This window comes from Lissotriton helveticus, chromosome 2_1 (genome assembly GCF_964261635.1).
Source record: "Lissotriton helveticus chromosome 2_1, aLisHel1.1, whole genome shotgun sequence".
Classification (NCBI taxonomy): domain Eukaryota; kingdom Metazoa; phylum Chordata; class Amphibia; order Caudata; family Salamandridae; genus Lissotriton; species Lissotriton helveticus.
The window spans coordinates 358,773,672-358,794,702 of NC_136059.1; the positions used below are offsets into that span (position 1 = coordinate 358,773,672).

The following is a 21,031-nucleotide window of genomic DNA, read 5'->3' on the forward strand; positions in this document are numbered from 1 at the left end:
TTGGGGCATGGTAGGACACGAGGTTGTGTCAATAACCAGGGAGGCGAAGTGTGGTACTACTAAATAAGCAGCTACCTACATCATTATCATATATAAACTCTTTATTGATGTCATAACTACACTTTTGCCTTAAGCTTCTTTCTTTTTCAAATTTGCTTGAAAATGCACCGATTTCCATCTCTTTTCCAAAATTTTCTTCGGGGGACAACCCCACCAAATCCCTCCGTATAACGGACAGCCTCACTCGCCATTGTGCCCTCATCAGGAAATGTTACGCCGCACCACTTTCAAATGTCATCACCCGCCACTGGCAGTAAGGATTCCGTAACTAATATATGTCTCTTACATATATATCGTTACCGAACATAAGTAATTTGATAATCTGAAAGAGACTATTAGTTATGGATTTCTTATCTTAGAATAGATACCCCAGCCATACCAACCCCGGAGGTGGGTCTGCAAACTAAGTTCACATCAGATAGTCCTGGAGAACTGAACGGTCAAAGAAGCCATCTCTGCGGACTTGGCTGTCCAGGCAGTAATATTTCGTGAACGTGTGCAATGAAGCCAACGTGGCTGCCTGGCAGATGTCATGAAGGGGACTCCACTTCCTAAAGCAGTAGTGTCTGCCGTCGCCATGATGGAATGGGCGCGCAGCTCTACTGGAGGTTCCTTTTTCGCTAAGGAATAACAAATTTTGATGCAAAGAAAGACCCATCGAGAGATGGTCCGCTTTTCCACGGCCCGACCTTTCTTGGCACCCAGATAGCCAACAAATAGCTGATCATGCACCCAGGATTGTTTTGTGCGATCGAGATAGAATGAAAGTGCACATTTTGGATCCAGACGGTGGAGCCTCTCCTCTTCTTTAGAAAGATGCGGGGGTGGGAAGAAGGTGGGCCAAAGTGATGGTCTGTCCTATGTGGAAAGAGGTAACCACTTTGGGAAGAAAAGAAGGTCGAGTTCAATGGACAACCTTGTTCGGCTGAACATCCTGGAAAGGAGGTTTGGAAGAAAGAGCCTGAAGCTCACTCACCCTGCGAGCAGAGGTGATGGCAACCAAAAAGGCCGTTTTGACTGTAAAAAGTCTGAAAGGACAGTTATGTAGCGGCTGGAAAGAAGCGCACATAAGGTAGGTCAGAACAAGATTCAAGTCCCCACTGGGGCATTACGAAAGGAATAGGAGGAAACATGTGAGCAATGCCCTTAAGTAAACGATTTACAATAGGAGACTTGAAAAGAGAAGGTTGATCTGGAAGGCGAAGGGAAGAATGAAAAGGAGAACCTCTAGCTCCAGTGGTCGCATAAGGTACTGCCACAGTGTTCGTTTGTTAGCCAGAGTAGTTTGATATGCGTCAAATCTAAAATTTCCGCCTCAGTGCCCGCACTCTGTGAGCTATATAGTGTTGAGTAGTACTGTCTAAACCATTCTGCGATCTCTGTCTCATCAGTTAGGGCTTCCCCCTCTGCACTGCTAATCTCTGCCACCACCGTTGCCTCCCTGCGTTTCTTCAGGAGTGAGGCCAAGACTGCACCAGGACGCTCACCGTCACCGTACGTGCGGGCCGTCACATAAGGTTGCCACTCACTTGGGGAAATACTGTATGATCTGTCTTAGACACAACCCTGGGAAGGGTACCCCTACACCTTCTGGTAATTTTGCACCTCCCTCTTTCCCTTTTGAGGTACTCCAAATTCACTATATAGATTTGCCACAGGTTAACAATTTGAAATATGTACTAGTGGTAGTTTGTGCTTTTATCAAGAGGATTGAGGCTTACCCCACAAAAGAAAACACCGCCATGGCAACAGCAAACGCCCTTATTAAGGCAATTTTCCCCCCGCTAATGTTTGCCCCGCTTGATCTGGAGTGACAATGGAAGTCACTTCAACACCAAACTGATCCAGCTGATATGCAATGGGTTGCATATTCAGCAAACGTTTCATGCAGCTAATCACCGTCAGTCAGGTTTAGTTGAGAAGTACAATGGTACTCCCAAGTTAAAATTGGCAAAGGTGAAAGAGAGTACTGGGTTGCAATGGTCAGATGCATTACCCTTGCTTTGTTGTCCACTAGAATGACTGCCCTTTCTTGGACTGGATTATCTCCCTATGAGGTTATTTTCGGTCATCCAGCAAACGTGTGGGGTGTCCCTAGACCAAAGAGATTTTCGCATATTGAGTACCCTTTGTTGGTCAACTATTTGTTTGAACTTACTAAAAGCTTACGTTCTATCCACCAACAGATTCACAAGACGCTACCTCCAGTACCTGAGGGGCCTGGGCACACAATTCAGCCTGGAGATTATACACTGATTTGAAGTTTTCAAAGAAAGGACGGCTTCGAGCCAAGATGGAAGGGCCCCTACTTGATCTTCATCGCCACGAGAACAGCGGTGAGAGTTGAAGGTTGGAAGAACTAGGTGCATGCCTCTCACTGTAAGAGAGTGGCTCTGCCCTTGCCCTATGATGCCTGAGTAAGAGAGAGCATCGGAGACCACGAAACTGAAAACGTTCCGCGATACCTACCGTTCTCAGATGCTCAGTTGTTTTAGACTGAAGCAATGTGAGAGAACTAACTCGAGAGATCAGTTCCAGAATAGGAATGTTCTAATAGGAATGTGGAGTATAGTGGAAAAGGAGAAAAGGAAAGAATGTAGTCCTTTGTGATGGCACTGAAGACCTTGAAATAAAGTCCTGGAAACGGCCTATACGTCCGAGAGTCATTCATAAATAGGACTTATAAGATGCCAAGAGTCCAATAGTGGCGAGAAGTATAACAAATCTATGGGGCACTGTGGTAATTAAATTGAACCAATGGTGTTCAAATATGGTTTGGTCTATGGCAGTGGAGATCTGAGTATGATGAGACCGGATGCCTAAAAAATCTGCAAAGATTTGGGAGTCTTGGAGAATTTTCATGTTTTTTCTTAAGAGTAAAGAAATGGATTGGCATTCAAGGATCTGGGTCTAAATCCATTGTTTTTTTGCACTCCACACCACCCTGGGTTAGACACTGGCTATATGCAAATCAGCTCTGACCCTGTGCCGCATGGGAACAGTCCAGTCCGTACTACCCTTGCAAAAAAACGATGGATTTAGGCCCAGATCCTTGTACTGGGGTGAATGTATGACATTGTTCTACATTCTGTCCATCAACTGTGTTTTTTGCAATTTTCACCCCGAGTGGGCTGGGTATGCTCAGACGTGAGTCCCAGGCTCTCCACACCACTGGAGTCAAGCTATCCAGGCTGAATGAAGGCTGATAGCCAGAAACCGGTCCTTGGATGCTTGATTCCGGTCTGGGAAAGACATGGCTTGGTAGTTCGGACTGGACTGTTCCCATGAGGCACAGGGTCAGAGCTGATTTGCATATAGCCAGTGTCTAACCCAGGGTGGTGTGGAGTGCAAAAAAACGATGGATTTAGGCCCAGATCCTTGTACTGGGGTGAATGTATGACATTGTTCTACATTCTGTCCATCAACTGTGTTTTTTGCAATTTTCACCCCGAGTGGGCTGGGTATGCTCAGACGTGAGTCCCAGGCTCTCCACACCACTGGAGTCAAGCTATCCAGGCTGAATGAAGGCTGATAGCCAGAAACCGGTCCTTGGATGCTTGATTCCGGTCTGGGAAAGACATGGCTTGGTAGTTCGGACTGGACTGTTCCCATGAGGCACAGGGTCAGAGCTGATTTGCATATAGCCAGTGTCTAACCCAGGGTGGTGTGGAGTGCAAAAAAACGATGGATTTAGGCCCAGATCCTTGTACTGGGGTGAATGTATGACATTGTTCTACATTCTGTCCATCAACTGTGTTTTTTGCAATTTTCACCCCGAGTGGGCTGGGTATGCTCAGACGTGAGTCCCAGGCTCTCCACACCACTGGAGTCAAGCTATCCAGGCTGAATGAAGGCTGATAGCCAGAAACCGGTCCTTGGATGCTTGATTCCGGTCTGGGAAAGACATGGCTTGGTAGTTCGGACTGGACTGTTCCCATGAGGCACAAGGTCAGAGCTGATTTGCATATAGCCAGTGTCTAACCCAGGGTGGTGTGGAGTGCAAACAAACGATGGATTTAGGCCCAGATCCTTGTACTGGGGTGAATTTATGACATTGTTCTACATTCTGTCCATCAACTGTGTTTTTTGCAATTTTCACCCCGAGTGGGCTGGGTATGCTCAGACGTGAGTCCCAGGCTCTCCACACCACTGGAGTCAAGCTATCCAGGCTGAATGAAGGCTGATAGCCAGAAACCGGTCCTTGGATGCTTGATTCCGGTCTGGCAAAGACATGGCTTGGTAGTTCGGACTGGACTGTTCCCATGAGGCACAGGGTCAGAGCTGATTTGCATATAGCCAGTGTCTAACCCAGGGTGGTGTGGAGTGCAAAAAAACGATGGATTTAGGCCTAGATCCTTGTACTGGGGTGAATGTATGACATTGTTCTACATTCTGTCCATCAACTGTGTTTTTTGCAATTTTCACCCCGAGTGGGCTGGGTATGCTCAGACGTGAGTCCCAGGCTCTCCACACCACTGGAGTCAAGCTATCCAGGCTGAATGAAGGCTGATAGCCAGAAACCGGTCCTTGGATGCTTGATTCCGGTCTGGGAAAGACATGGCTTGGTAGTTCGGACTGGACTGTTCCCATGAGGCACAGGGTCAGAGCTGATTTGCATATAGCCAGTGTCTAACCCAGGGTGGTGTGGAGTGCAAAAAAACCGATGGATTTAGGCCCAGATCCTTGTACTGGGGTGAATGTATGACATTGTTCTACATTCTGTCCATCAACTGTGTTTTTTGCAATTTTCACCCCGAGTGGGCTGGGTATGCTCAGACGTGAGTCCCAGGCTCTCCACACCACTGGAGTCAAGCTATCCAGGCTGAATGAAGGCTGATAGCCAGAAACCGGTCCTTGGATGCTTGATTCCGGTCTGGGAAAGACATGGCTTGGTAGTTCGGACTGGACTATTCCCATGAGGCACAGGGTCAGAGCTGATTTGCATATAGCCAGTGTCTAACCCAGGGTGGTGTGGAGTGCAAAAAAACGATGGATTTAGGCCCAGATCCTTGTACTGGGGTGAATGTATGACATTGTTCTACATTCTGTCCATCAACTGTGTTTTTTGCAATTTTCACCCCGAGTGGGCTGGGTATGCTCAGACGTGAGTCCCAGGCTCTCCACACCACTGGAGTCAAGCTATCCAGGCTGAATGAAGGCTGATAGCCAGAAACCGGTCCTTGGATGCTTGATTCCGGTCTGGGAAAGACATGGCTTGGTAGTTCGGACTGGACTGTTCCCATGAGGCACAGGGTCAGAGCTGATTTGCATATAGCCAGTGTCTAACCCAGGGTGGTGTGGAGTGCAAAAAAACGATGGATTTAGGCCCAGATCCTTGTACTGGGGTGAATGTATGACATTGTTCTACATTCTGTCCATCAACTGTGTTTTTTGCAATTTTCACCCCGAGTGGGCTGGGTATGCTCAGACGTGAGTCCCAGGCTCTCTACACCACTGGAGTCAAGCTATCCAGGTTGAATGAAGGCTGACAGCCAGAAACCGGTCCTTGGATGCTTGATTCCGGTCTGGGAAAGACATGGCTTGGTAGTTCGGACTGGACTGTTCCCATGAGGCACAGGGTCAGAGCTGATTTGCATATAGCCAGTGTCTAACCCAGGGTGGCGTGGAGTGCAAAAAAACGATGGATTTAGGCCCAGATCCTTGTACTGGGGTGAATGTATGACATTGTTCTACATTCTGTCCATCAACTGTGTTTTTTGCTTTTAACTGTCAGAGCCTGACTCTGAAGTATAGAAAAGAAACCAATAGTTATTCATTAACATGATGTAATACAACAATAACCAAAATGAGAGCTGGAATCTGCAGACTACATATGAAAGTGTGCTGCCCTTTTTTTAATCGAGGATTCTCTTGTTTTATTAAAAATAAAAAGCGATAAAAACGATTTTAAGTATGAACTGAATGAGAAGAAGGTAATGGTGCCAAAAGGGAATATAAAAGTTGGTGAAAGAGAACTGTTGATAAGTCAGCTCCACGGACAAAGACAATATACTTTCCTTAGCTACTCTCTGCCTGGCAATGAAAATGTGCTTCCTTCTCTAAACATACATAGCGCCATTTCAAAGATGCAAAAATACGTGTCAAAGGATTAAAGAACACACCATTGGAAATACATGAAAGTGTCCTCTCACAGAGTGAGTAAGCAGCCTTCACAGCTTATGCTAAACTCAAGGATGCACATAGAAAGTCATAAATAAAGTCAGTATTTGTGTTAAATTCATGGAGAAAAATATTAGTAGCTATTAGCATCAAATCACAACATGTGAAATGACAGACAGAAAGAAGAAGCCATACCGCAGCATGTGTAGCCTCAATTTCATTAGCATAATGGTTTACATGCATTGGAATAGATCACGAGTGCAGTTTTATGTAGAGGTATAGGTTTGTTGACTAAATACCTGCTGCTTATCCATACTGTCCCGTGCACTTTGGTAACGTCTACAACCATCAGACAATTTTTCACGGACATGAAGCATCCAACACAATGCACACAGCTCTCTGAAGGAACCTAGAAGAGATAATTGCACTGCAATGATCCTCTTGAAATATCAAATTTAAAACAAACTACATACATATATAGTAAAAATAATGTAATATACTAAAAAAAGTAATGACCTGTCATAACAGCACTAATCAATTTGGTAGGCCATGCACCAAACAAAAAGATTTAATTTCAGTAGCTCTAAAACTGCCCCTTTTCCTAAAATATATCATTAGTGTAACAACAAAGAAAGAATAACTTTTGCATATTGTGTTGTAATCATTTTTGGGTTGAAGCATTCTCTATTGTTAAGGAAATTCCCCATTATTAAGACTATTTCACCTTCCATTGACGACCCTCTCAGAATAACGGTTAATCTAGAGAACTTGCTTCTAATAAAAATATGTGTAGGACTTGAAAACAAACCTAGTGTGTTCGCAAAAGGCATAAAGAATGACAGATTAAAGTTACAAACCAATTATTTTACAGGACACATCATCAAGTTTGTCTCCACTAGGTCCTGGCTTAAAGGTTGAATTGGTGCGTGAATAATTTAGCAATGATTCGGGAAGCTGACTCAATGGAAGAAGGTCGCATTTGGCTCTGATCTAGAAGTAAAGACAACATAACCAGAATGAAAAATAATGCATTCAAAATTAGGACACAAAAAGAAACGTGAATACTTAAGTGGAAAGAGAGTGGGTGCGTACAAACGTGCACACCTCCTGAGCCTGTCCTTTATTTATTTTTCCCTTCTAAAGTCGTCCAAACGTCTATTAAGGTGAATTTACTTGTGACTGATATCTCTCTAGAAATATCTATTTATTTATACTACAGAGTACTAGTGCCTCTGTAATTAAGGTTGATAAGTCACTCCAAGGGAAAAGCGATTGTTGTACCTTTATTAACTTCGGCACCATTTAACCAATCTTGGTGAACCGTAGGATATCAAAGACACTACAAAACAGAAGGTAGATCAGACAAAGGTTCAAAAGGTGCACAGAAGCTTTTCCCAAAATAGTTTTTCACTAACCAATGTGATTAGATTTCTCAAAGAAGATTCTTCTCCTTGCATAACATGACCGAAATTGTCATGACAAAATAGTTTTTCAGTCATTCTGTGCCATTTTTTGGTTCGTGAAAATCTTTTCAGTTGTTTTTGAGAAATAGGGCAAAATGTGATGATCTTGTGAGCATGTCAAAGTATTTCGATTTTCCGAAAAGTTTGAGATTGTTGCCTCGCACATGCAGATTTAATTTTAAAAAAGCATTAAAAACCAGACGTACAAAAGCATTCAGAAATGGCCCAATTCACAGAATCGCCCCGTTACTGACACCAAAAATGCTTTTCAATATAAAGAGAGCACAAACTGTGATTCAGTAGCATGCTACAGAACGCCAACTTGTGTTTAGCGAGTCAGTGTTTGGAAGGGGCTTGTTTAAGGCGTCCCTTTCAAAGACCGAATTGCAGTGCTATGTATGAATGTTTTGTGACCGAATTATCGTCGAAAAAACATTTGTTTTCTACCAACACCTCAAGCGTAGTGGGAACCTTTCACAAATGGAACGGAGTCCCTGTGGGTCCCCTTCCCTTTTGTGTATGTTGAAATAAATATTTTTGAAGAGCAAGAGACCACTGCCTACTCTTCAAAAAAGAAACTTGAAAAGCATTCCGCTGCATTTCAAAAACGTTTCGTTTAGTTTTGATAACTTTATTTCGGTCATAGACCATAAAAGTGCATATAAAATACATACAAAGCACAGTGATAAAATCCATAAATATAAACAATTGGAATAAATGATAAAAAGTTATTAAACAGTAAGTTATCAAAAGAGACTCAGATAATAAAAATGTATATTAAAAGGTACAAGGGAGAAGAAGTACAGTTGATTCAAATTGCTTCCATTTAACCGTAAACAAAGCCTTTCCTTCTGCACCACATACCATGTAGAAAACGGGAAACAGCAAAGACAGACAATGAGGGGGAGGTATCATACGTTAAAACCCTACACGCCTGCATACATTGCCTAAGTCCCAAATTTCTACATAGGGGGATCAGCCAACATTTTAGTATTTTACAGTACGCCGGACAAAAGAACATAACATGCACAACATCTTCTCGGGTACAGTTGCAAGCTGGGCAGGTTCCCTCATCAATGTTGGCCCATTTGGAAGTAAACGCCCGGATGGGCAGGCAGCCGTGTCTCAGTTGGGTGTATAATTTTCTTGCAAGCGGAGGTTGCACTAGATCTAAGAATTCCTTCCTCTGAGAATCAACTTTTACCAACAGAAACATAGCAGAGAGGCTGCCCAGAGTTGTCGAGCGCTGTAGTGCATGGGTGTTTTGGTACCTCACATAGGCCAGCAACTCTGACCTAAGTATCCTCGGGCAGCTCAGCTCGGGGGTCTCCCATAACTGGGGCAAGCCTACATAATAGGAAAGAGCCTTAATATGAGATAACCAGGGAATGTTTTTATTCTTTATTTGTCCCCAAAACCTCAAGAAATTCCACTCTATAGGTGAGAGCTCAGGTACAGATCAGAGCCTTCTCCAATAGAGACGGGGTCGTGCGGCTACCAATTCCTTAATAGACTCCAAACTCAAATCCAGTCGGAGGGGTGTAAGCGGTGTACTTTGAGGTAGGCCCACCAAGTTTCTCATGAAGGACTGTTCAACCTTAAGGAGGCTCAGTGTATTTTTATGTCCCCAGAGTTCTGTGCCATATACGGCTGCTGTCCTGGCCTGTAGTCTATAAATCTCAAGAACGGGAACAACAGGTTTAAAATCTGATGTTTTGTGGAGTTTGCCAATACCCCCTATAATCTGTGTAAGTCTCAGGGAAGATTTTGATATTTGGTGGCCCCAATCAAAGTCCTCTGTCAACGTGACACCAAGGTAGACAAAGGTTTTTACCCGTTCAAGGGGGATGTTATTCAGAACAGGGTTATGGCGGGTCTGCCTCGGGGGATTGAAGATCATGAACTTCGTTTTCTCCAAGTTTACCTCCAATCCCGGCGAGGCACAGAAAATTACAAACCCGTCCAAAACCCGCTGGATTCCCGTTGATGTTCGGGATAGCAAGAGTGTGTCATCCGCGAACATCAGAGCGGGCACCCGACCAGTAGCTAACCAGAGAGCGTCATTATCCTTGACACCATTTAAGGCATCCACCAAGCCATTGATGAAAAGGCTAAATAGTGTTGGAGCCAGGACGCACCCCTGGCGGACGCCCCTAAATACAGGGAAACGGGCCGAGAGGTCCCCATTCCTTCCACACCTAACCTGGGCATAATTCCCTGTATGGAATCTAATCAGGACGTCTAGTAGATACGATGGGAGGCCCAATTCTTTCAACACCTTCCACAATCTTTCCCTGGGCACAAGGTCAAATGCGGCCCGCAGGTCCACAAAAACAAGGTAGAGGCTGCCACCCTCTACTCTTGCAGTTTTCCAGAATAGGACCTGGAGCCTAAAAATTTGGTCCAGGGTCGAGATGCCAGATCTAAATCCGGCCTGGAGAGTAGTCAGTATTTCATGTTCCTCCATCCATCCTTGCATCCTGTCCAATATGATCCTACCCATTAGTTTTTGAGTTGTATCTAAAAGACTAATGGGCCTATAATTAGATGGGGTTAGCGGGCAACCCTTCTTGTAGATGGGGACGATCTCAACTCCCAACCAGGTGTCCGGCAGGTTACACCCCCTAAGGACCACATTGAACAGGATTACAAGGTAGGGTGCCCAGATTTTAGGCTGGGATCGAAACAGGTCACCTGGTAGTCTATCAAGGCCGGGGGCTTTATTTGGGAGAAGTCTTTCAATGGCAGATTCCACTTCCTTAAGCGAAATTCCCTCTCCGTTTTCATGGGGTGTCGCCTCCCGATTTTCCAGGTGATCCAGCCGTGATCCCACGCCCACGACCCCCAGTGAATAAGACTCTTGTGAGAAGTCTAGGGCCGGGGATAACGGGAGGGCCGTGACTCCATCTAACGTCTGGTCCAGGTCTGGAGTCGCGTAGTCGACACATTCAGGACTTGTGTGGAGTTCTCCAAAATGTGCCTCCCACACTGAGGGAGCAATGTTCGGGGAAATGGCCTCACCAGCGCCTTGAGACCCTCCCGGGTGAGTAGTGCGCTATACAAATGGCATGATTGATTGATTGATTGACCTCCCCCTCTAACACCTGAGTTAACTATGGCCCAGAACAACTTGGCATCCTTTGAGAGGAGCGCAGATCTCAGCTCTTCCCACCTCATTTCCTCCCACTCTCTCTTACCCCTGATGATTGACTTTTTGTAGAGCAGTCTAGATGACCTTATTTGTACGCTATCTTTGGATTTAACTGCTATAAGGAGATCCCTTTTTGCCTTCTTACAGGCATCGTCAAACCAGGGGTGTGTCTTGTCCCCACGCCGTTTGTTTCCACTCAATGGGTAAAACACCTTCCCGAGTGCCACAGCTAGCTGCCTATGTATTTCAACGGCTTGTCGATGTAAGGCTAATTCTCCCATCTCGATGATCCGAGGAATAGCGATCTGATATATTTTAGCAAGCCTATTAGGGGAATCCAGGAAGTAAGGCCATTTAACCCTTTGCCTGTTATTCGTTAGCATAAGGGGTATGGCCACAGTATTGGGGTTAGGTTCGGGGTTTGTTAGTCCGAAGGACCCGGGCTTAAGGGTCAAAACTAAGGCGTTATGATCAATATCTTGCCTCAGTAAGACCCTAAATTCTTTCAAGGTGACCCAGTGTTTTGTTTCCATCATAACATAGTCAATGGTGGAAGTTTGGTAAGTCCTATTAAATGTAGCTACTCCTGGGCGATCAGGATCCAACCTCCCATTGCACGCCCGCAGAGACGTTGCAAGGGAGAAAGATTTTATTTGGAGGACCAACTGGGTCCATGCCCTGACCGGATGGATCTTGGGGTCGGGAATGTACCAAAACGAATCTTCTTCATCCTGGTCACACATCTCAGGACTACCCAAAGGCTCGAATTGACAATTAAAATCACCTCCGAGGATTATCACAATGGAGGGATCTAACGCCTGAATGAAAGTGTCCAGTGCTTTAATTGTACTCGATTCCTGCCCGTTCTTAATTGGCCTCGAGTAGATGATGATTATGGCTACTTTAGCCTTATTTTGAGGTGATAGTAGCACACATTGGACATCTGGGGAGTTTGTTTGTATTTGGGTGGCATGGGTGCCCAAATGGGTGCCTATCCATATCGATAGACCACCCGATGGGCGGCCCCTGCCTCTAGATTTTGCCAGGATATCGAAAGTGGCATAGCCGGGACTCGCACTCCCCTCAAGTGCCCAAGTCTCCTATATCATGCAGATATCATGTGCTGAGATAAAGGAGACCCACTCTGGTGTAAGCAGTTTGTTTTTTAACCCGGCTATGTTCCAAGAGAGGATTTTTAGACATCCTTCCACTACGACAGCAGTTCCTTGGGATTCCCCTAGTCCGTTTACAGGGGGGCTATCGATAATGGGGGTCTTTGGCCAGGTATTTTTATCCCTTTTTTCCAGGCTGGATACGTCCCATGTGTCTTTACTAGCCATTTCTCGATGGAGAGACCGGGCCCCCAGTTGGTACTCCAATTCCCGCTTTCCTCCGCTTCCCTCCCTCATCACAGTATAGGGTATAGTACCTTCACCTCGAGAGGTAGAGGGATCGCATTCCTTCATTACAGTTTCTTTAGTAGGCTCCCCAATAACGGGTTGCAGTGGTGGGTTACCATTCACTAGGAGTCAATCCACTTCCTCCAACACGCTATACCTATTCCTGTGAGCTAGCATTGGGAGTGCAAACTTATGTCAATGTGTGCCCTCCCCTGTTGTTCGCCACTGCTGCATTCTGTTTGTTGGATTCCTATAGCCCTTGCTGTGGTGAACACTTTTAAAATAGGGAAATCTCAGGTGTCGAGCAGGGTAGAAATGGGACAAGTGTTGTGGGTGGATTTGACTATTAGTTCTACTTGGAGGCGTGTTGCAAATGTAATCTACAGCAAAGGTGTCCCTAAAATTAATTACTACAGTATCTCCTACCGTTGTTTTGGGACCCCTCCCAATCCATGCTATTCTTCTAACAGCGAGTATCTCCCCGGAAACATTTGGAGGTAATGGCCTATTTACATTTAACCGTTGGATACACTTATTTTTAGGTCAGTGTGGTCTTCTCTTTTCCCCTCACATAAAGGCGGAACACCTGTGAGTACTACAACGTAGGGTAGGGATTCTGGGGGTAAATTTATAATTGGCAATTCAGCAGGGGTGAATATAGGTGGTACCTGTCTGTTCCTTAACTCACTATTTTTGCTCCCATTTATACCCTCCTTAGGGTTAGATCTAAATTTATCAATGTTAGGAATGGAGTTTCCAACAACCTGATGGATTTGGCCATGTGCGTTATTAGTAAGGGAGGGAAGAATCGGGACGCATGCAGGCTCAATGGTAGTTGGTGGAACTCTTTCATTTTTATTCTGCGAGGAACAGTCTTTTAGTGTCGCTGCTCTATCACTAAGTGTATTTTTAGATCTAACACCAGGCTCGGGAGGAGCAGGGTTCCCCAAGGAATTTACGGGTTTAACAGCCCCTACACCCATATTGTTAAGAGTTGCGGCTAATCTATCTAGCTTAGATACCAAGGGCTTGATATGGGTAGCAATAGACTACTCCAAGCAAGCCTGCAAATCGGCCACCAAGTTTGTCACCCAGCACGGTACTCCTAGAGTCGATTGCGGGGTGTTAAGGGTTGGTGTTACAAGGTTATGATTAGCCAGTTTTTTTTACCCGTTTTTTTGGTAGTCTTTCCTTTTTGTTTCTGGGGCGCGATTTGTTTACAGCAGGGATTTCCAAGGGAGGGTTGGAATTCAAAGCAGGAGAGTAAGCCTCAATGTATATGGGGGCATCTATAGGGGCCTGGGCACAGGGCAGCTCCGCAAAAGAAGATGTTAGGTAGGAGCTTGATTCAGGGGCATTAATTTCAATAGCTGAATAGTCCCCTCCTTGATGGGGAAGACATACCGTGGGAGTGATTGAGAACCTTCTTTCTGTATTTTCAATTGCAGTAGCTACAACACCAATAGTCTTTTGCAGCATCTTGTCTATTGCCGTTAAACTGGGTAAAGGTTGTGATGTGGCCGCCTGTAACCTAGTATTTGGGCGGGATGCCGTTGGTTTGTGTTTTTTACCCATATGGCTCATTTTTTGCGAGATAATAGTGGTTAGGTAATACCCGCTTCCTAAATAGTCATTACTCCCTCCAGACTAAGAAATTGGTCAGAATTTGAACAGTATTGGGTATTAGGTCCGCATAAAAGTACCTGTAGTATATTGTCCAATCCTCATTGATGACCGCGGCTGGAGAAAGGGGGGTAGCCCGTCCTGTCCTCTTCCGTTTACTGACGGCCACAGACGGTCCCGCCCTTGTACCGGGCTTCTCCCGGCGTACTCCCGCACGCTCCCGCGCCGCGGGGACAGTACGCTAGTTAAATCACGCCTGAAGCTGGGGGGGGTGTCGATAATCCGGCCCAGGTGTGCAGGAACAGACAGAGTCCTGGGACTTGCAGTCTCACAGTGCAGGTAGGAGTTTCACAGGATAATGCCACTCCCACTCAGGGCGCTAGTCGGGAGAGAGTCTTTTTCTCCAAATACTTCCTCGGATTACGGGTCTGATCACCGCGACCAAATGAAGCACCAAAGGATAAGGGCACACTCCAGAAATACGGCGCCACCACTACCAGCGCTGCGGCACCTGCGACAGCGGGTGTGGCGAGCCGTTTTCAGTGCGCCTGAGGCTGGGGGTGTGTCGATAATCCGGCCCAGGTGTGCAGGAACAGACAGAGTCCTGGGACTTGCAGTCCCCTAGTGCAGGTAGGAGTTTCTCAGGATAGCGCCACTCCCACTCCCCATTTCAAAAACAAAAAGTTTGCTTTATTAAAAAGCAATCTCAAAACCCAGCAGGTCACCATCCCTGTGACAGTTGCAATTCCTAATGGGTCACAAATTGCGACCTAACTCATTAATATTCATCAAGTAGGTCTATTGTGACCGCATTAGAAATCGCTAAATGAAACTTCAAAACAGCATTCTTAATCGTTTACATTCCCATATCTCACTAGCAGTGTGCACTTCATGTAGGCACCCAACAATGCTGCATCAGACAATTCCCCACCCATAATGACTCTGCTACATGAATAGGCCTGAGAGGAGAAAACATGAACTAGAACTTATAACTAAAAGAAAATTCTTGCCCAGTGACAGGTGTCCAGTAAGCTTTGCGCATGTGCTTGTGCGCTATTGCAGGTATCAACAAGGTTGGGGCAGTCCCTAAGTCTCCATGGCACAGAGGGTCATTGAGGTTTACCCCTAACTCTCTACTAATCCTCTCCGCATCCTGCTTCCCCAGTGCCATTCTCATTGGTAGGGGAACGGGGTGGCAAAAGCAGCTCAAACCAGCGGGGTAGTTCCTAGGTCTCATGTTCCCTGAAACTGTTGAGCACTTCGACCTACAGGTCTCCAATGGGTTTTTAATGCACCTACCTGCTATGTGGGGGGCCGTTTGGGGATTTCCGGTGTCTGGCAATATCCCTGAAAGCTATCTTCAATGCTTAGTCTAGGAATCTGTCACCTACTTTTATTCAGGCTTCCGGACGTACAGACCCAGCAGACATATTTCCACTGTATGCAATTGGCACCTTCCCAGCGTGCAACCAGAAGCCAAAACCGGTTTATGACAAGGCAACTCCATACCATAGGGAGAAGACCACATCATTCAAGGCGCATCTGGGCCAGCTTTGGTCCGCTGTGTGGAGCATGGCATTGAGCCTGTGGGGTTTGAGATACCTGCAATGTAGGCACTTACACTGTGTAAACTTAACTCTAGTATTGAGGCTGAGAGTATGTGCACGCTCCAGGGTCTGGTTCCATTCCTTTCCAATTAAAGGTCTGTCAATAATCCCCTCCCACGTGCTCTTCAAGGTCAGCAAATTATCTATCCGCATGTCCAATGCTGTTTTGTAGAACCAAGACACCAAATGGCGATCCTCACCTAAAGTTAGTAAAGGTTGGTTCCAGGATGCCCAGAAGTTGCCACACTGCTCTAGTTAGTGCCTCTCTGAGCAACAGCCCCCAATGTTTACAAGCCCACCTGTATCCGGGCCGGAACCAGCGAGCTGTGAAGTACTCTCCCCCAGCGGTCAGTAGGCCTATTAAGGGGGTGCTAGAGTCATACAAAGTGGTAGTCCCCAGTCGGCGGTGCATTCCTTTCCAACACCTGAGGGCGATCCGGAGGAGCTTCGGTTTAAGTAGCGACATAAGCTTGACACCCATGATCAAGCCAGCAGCTCGACCTCCCTGTGCTGGTCGCCATATTCACCCACCTCAGCCAAATTATGTTCCGCCAGCCAGTGGGTGACCCACTGCAATTGTGCCACCAGGTAATAAATAGAGCTTGTAATCTGGGCCGCCCAGGCAGCCCCTAGTTATCAGTTGTGGTAGCATACCCAGCGTATAAGCGGAACGGAGCACGGTCGGCGAGGCTGGGAGATTCTGTAGGCTGCCATGAATAATATAGAAAGATCCTGAAAATACAAGTATTAAAGGAAGCGATCTCAATCACTATCGTGCTTAGAAATAAGAAATGAATATGAGAGCAAGAACCGTATGAAAGCATGAGCCTCGCCTATCTTTAAATGTGATAATAACCACCCGTTCATCTTTTTATGAACCCAGCGGTATAAGTTGTTGAACCGTCTAGCAAATCAACCCAGTGAATAGGCAGTCCCTACAACTAAGCAAGTTGTATAATCCTAGGGCGCCAAAGATATACCTCTTGTACATTCCAAGAAGCAACTACCACCTATTTGTAAAAGAAAGTGGATAGAGCTGGGTGTTTATATATGATACCCTGTGCACACAGTAAAGAAAGTAGAGTTTATCGCTACTTGATGTGGTCCTGAGGAAGGTGGTTAAATCCGCCGAAACGCGCGTAGACCTGGCGTTGTTCTGGCACAATTAATACCAGTGCCACCTCAGCTGTAGAAATGGGTTTACTTTTGTGTCCTCTCTGAATTTCTCTGAGTTTTTTCTTTCCTTTTTTTCCAAATCTGTATGTTGAATTGTCTAGTGGTGTGTATGAGTTAGTGTGTATGTTGGTTGGTATGTGATTTACAGGGTATTATGTTTTACTGTAAGGTACTTAGATTTTCAAACACATTGTATGAGTATCATAATATGTATTAAATTATGTTTGTGACAAGTTATATATTCAACTATAAAAAAAACTTTTAAAAATGAAAAATATTTTTGATACAAATATGAAAAAAGAAATAAAATGTGAAAAATGAAATAAGAAAAAACTTTTGTTGTACCTGTAATCCTTTTTTGAAGGGTCTAGACTTAATTTTGTGAGCTTATGCCATATGAAGAAGTATAAACTGACCACGGGGGATTTCTACTAGTACCAGTTGTGTTTTGTCTTATCCCCGGTCAATTGAATTAACCATAGAGGGGGTCCCAAATCTCTTGTGATCGCATACCCAGCTCCACCTGCTTCACTGCCCACCTCATATCAGTTCCCGGGTCTGGGTGTTAAAGTAGTGACTCCACACTGGGAGGTTCACAAAAAAAGAAAGCACCCTTAGTAGGATCATCATTTTGGTCAACACACTGCGGTCCATAACAGGGAGCTGCAGCATGTGGCAAAAGGCCACACTGCCCTAACGGCCCCGCAGCACCCGCCTGAGGTTGCCCTCTCGGGTAGCCCCATCGGTGTCATATACTCTTATACCAAAGTACATCAGTGACCTGGGCTCCCAATGGATTACGAGGGTCGGCACCAGATCTAGCGTCTTGTGAAGGCAGCCAAGATGGGGAAGGCACACGATTTTTAACAGTTTTTGTGAAGGCCAGACACTTGTCTGAACTCAAACAGCTGGAAGCTTCATGGGATGCCCTTTAGGGCACTCTGCAAAAAGATCAACATGTCATCCGCATATAGTGAACAGGTGTGAACACCATACAGCAATGGAATCTCCTCATCCCAGCACATTAAGTGCAACAGACAAGCAATGGTTCGATTGCTAGTGCAAATTGTGTTGGAGAGAGGGGGCAACCCTGCTATATCCCCTGCCCAATCTCCATAGGGTCAGAGATGTATTTGCCCGAACGCACCAATGCCCTTGCATTCGCATACAGCAGCGTAACCCTACATCTGAGGCATGACCGCATGTAGATATTCCCACCAGACAGTATCAAAGCCTTCTATATATCTACAGAAAGGACCAAAGCTTCAGTGAACTGGGCTGTATCTGCTTAATCCAAGAACTGGTACAGACCCCAGATTTTATGTAATAGGCATTGTTTGAGAATGAAGCCATTTTGGTCCTAGTATACCAGCTTAGGGAGGTACAGTTGCAGTCTGCTCGCTAGTAACCTTCTTAAGATTTTGTAATTGAGATTCAACATAGAAAGGGGGTGGTATGCTGATACATCAGTAGTGTTCCCTTATGGCTTAGGGATAGACACAATCAGGGATTCTCTGGTCGTGTTCAGCAGCTATCAGCCACCAAGGCCCTAGCATTCATTTTGTCTAATTTTGGGGCCAGTTGCAGGGCATAAGTCTGATAGATTTCAACAGGGAGACCATCTTTCCCAGGCGTCTTGCCCTGGGTCAGTGTTCAATCGCTGTTTTGATCTTGGGTTCCGTAACCTATGCTCCTCCTCTGACAGCTGTGGCATGGTCATCCTGTCCAAGAAAGCAGTCAAGTGCCCACTCTCCGCAGACTCTGCAGCTCGATATAGCACCCTGTAATACCCTTTAAATACTTCATGAATGCCAACCTAGGAATAGATCAGCTCTCCCTTCGGTCCAGCTATCTGGGTAAAATATTTCCCCCCCATCTTCAGCGTAGATCAACCACTGCAGCAAGCTACCCAGCAGGCCACTCCCCTGAAGTTGCGTTAGTTTTCTCCGAAGGGAGCGTTCCACACCTACAGACTAACTAAGGCAGTGAACCCACACTACTACTTTAAAGACATCCCATTCAATATTTGTATGAGTAGAAGTCTGTGAATTTGAAATCAAAGTTTTGAGAGATTCTATCTCCTAGGGGGATTCTAAAGCTTGCATAGGTAGTCCAGGTAGGAATCAGGGTAGTGTGCTCTCCCCATGTAAGCTTCAGCAGTAAAGTTGTATGGTTTGATAGTGTCCACCTCAGATATTTAGTACATGTGACATGCATAGCGATCTCTGCTGATCCCAACATTTTGTCCTGCCAGACATGTAAGTCATGCACAGGTGAGTAGAAGGAAAGCTCCTTTTGCCTAAAAGGCTCCAATGATCAAGCGAATCCCTGTGGTCCTGTGTGAGCTTCACCAGAGGTGAATCCACTAGGGGGGGTGAATATATCAAGCTATCCATCTGTGACACAGTTAAAACCTCCGAACAGGAGAAGCTGTAATTCTGTGTCCCACAAGAGGACTCTGGAGAGAGACGTCAGGAAATGTGTCTGGCCCACATTTGGGGCATATAATGCTCCTTATGCATATGTTAAGGCCGTTAAGGCGCCCAACTATAAAAACATGTGTGTCTTCATCGTCCCGGGTTCGGCCCATGTTGCAAAGCAGCTAATTTCTTACATTGTCCTATTTTTCACAATAACATTTTTGCTGTTACCTTTTGCACATATTTGTGTGCACAACAATGTTGGATTAGTTTCTCTGAAACTACTTTGTTTACACATTTAACTTTGCACAACATTATCACGATGCCTTGAACATCATTTAAAAGGCCCTTCTACGCACTAGGTACAAATGCCGTTCTATCATCCATGGGGTTACAGGGCTATCTACATATCCATAACATCACTAATCTATATACACATCCCAAGGCTGCTTTCTAATATAAATAAAGAGCATCCCAATAGATTAGTAGAGGCGGCACTTCAGCTGACACAGAGGTTCCCTGCATGCTGAGACTTCACCACGCAGCAGTCTGACATCGCGTGAGCGGTGTCCAGTTCGTGACCAAGACGGGTTCCTACATTCTCTCTCACCAGGTAATGGGGTTGGATCGTCGCTTGGGGGGATTCTTGGCTCCACACCTACACACACTCTAGGTACACTCAGAGTAAAATTCGCATAGTAGGAGTACACCTGATTACTGTTTTAGCACCATAGTAGAACTGTATCGACTATTTACTCTTATCGTGCTTGTAATCACTTTAAGCTGCTTCTGTCTACTGATTATCGCAGCACATGTATTCTATACACGAGTAACGTTGGTTCAATAAGTATATTGAAAGCATCCCACTGTTTATTCTCTGTTAATTTCTCTGAGCACAAATAAGCATGAGTGACTGAGCAAAAGGTTCTGTTCTTTTATTATGATCTCCGAGTGGTCAGGGTTGTCATGTTGAGTAGTTGCCAGAAATTATTCGCTCCCTGTTTAGGAGGCTTATGGTGGCACTGTGAGCTAGCTGGTCTTTAGGCCAACATATCCTGCAGGGGTGCACGGAATCAGTCTAGGTACCTCGCCCAAAGTTTCTGTTGTCCAACAAACGCATAGGTCGTACGGATTAGTGAGAACTACACAAAAATGCATCATGGTGATTTCCGAAACAATCCATATCCGAACCCAAACCAACACCCCTCTAGAGAAGGCAGTGTAGCTAGTCGCATAAAGTTGCTACCTCGAGTAACTCTGCCATGTTGGTATTTAAGGCCCAGTCTTCCTCCACCCTGCATTGGAGGAAGGAAAGGACTTTGTAGAGCTTGGCAACCATCCCCAGCCTTCGTACAATGGAGGAAGAAAATTACTTTGTAGCACTTGCCAGCCATCCCCAGCCCTCATACATTCCAGGTGAGAAGGAAGTATTGCATCAGTTCCACCATCTTTAATTTCCCTTCCTGCCCTCCACTGCCCGAGAAGTGCACATCTAGACAATCATTCGCCAAAACAAGAGAAGCATTAAAAAAAAACTGGATCACAACTTCCACACCCCAGGTCAGAGTAGGAACAACTCTCTGACCAAAACACTGAACTAAGTGCAGTTGAAAAACCCAAACCCTTAAAACCATCCTTTTGTCTAAGGGTTTTGTCCTTGTGAGGGGTGGTTGCCACATTGACTACCTTAGAAGCATCTCCATCTCCCTCTTTCCTGTCCACAGGATTACAGTCAATTTTGTGGGGCTGGAGTCATCATGGAGAATGTGTAGTCCCAAGTCCCCTTACGATCAACTGTTGGCTCCAGCTGCCCATCAGAGTCTAGTTGGTAGGGATTGTCCCCACCTGTCTAACGAGAGTCAAAAGGATACATGGTGCAGTCTCCTCAAGAGTGTCACAGGTTATCAGCTAGCCTGGGAGTTATCTGGGGTCTGATTGTGATGTCCTCTGGTAGAGTATCAGAATCCAAGCTTTCAGAGGACAAAGAAGAGCCATGTTGATCAGGACGCTC

General features: G+C 45.5%; 1 protein-coding gene across 4 annotated transcripts in view; it reads right to left on the reverse strand.

The window, feature by feature from the left end:
- The window catches only part of CPLANE1 (ciliogenesis and planar polarity effector complex subunit 1), a 2,766,109-nt gene that overhangs the window by 1,806,616 nt on the left and 938,462 nt on the right, over positions 1–21,031 (reverse strand). For all 4 annotated transcript variants that reach the window (XM_078674971.1, XM_078674972.1, XM_078674970.1 and 1 more), the window contains exons 21-22: positions 7,038–7,170; positions 6,480–6,589 (exon numbers count right to left, since the gene is read on the reverse strand). In XM_078674971.1, coding sequence (XP_078531097.1) covers positions 6,480–6,589; positions 7,038–7,170 — 243 coding nt within the window. The remainder of the gene's footprint in view (positions 1–6,479; positions 6,590–7,037; positions 7,171–21,031) is intronic.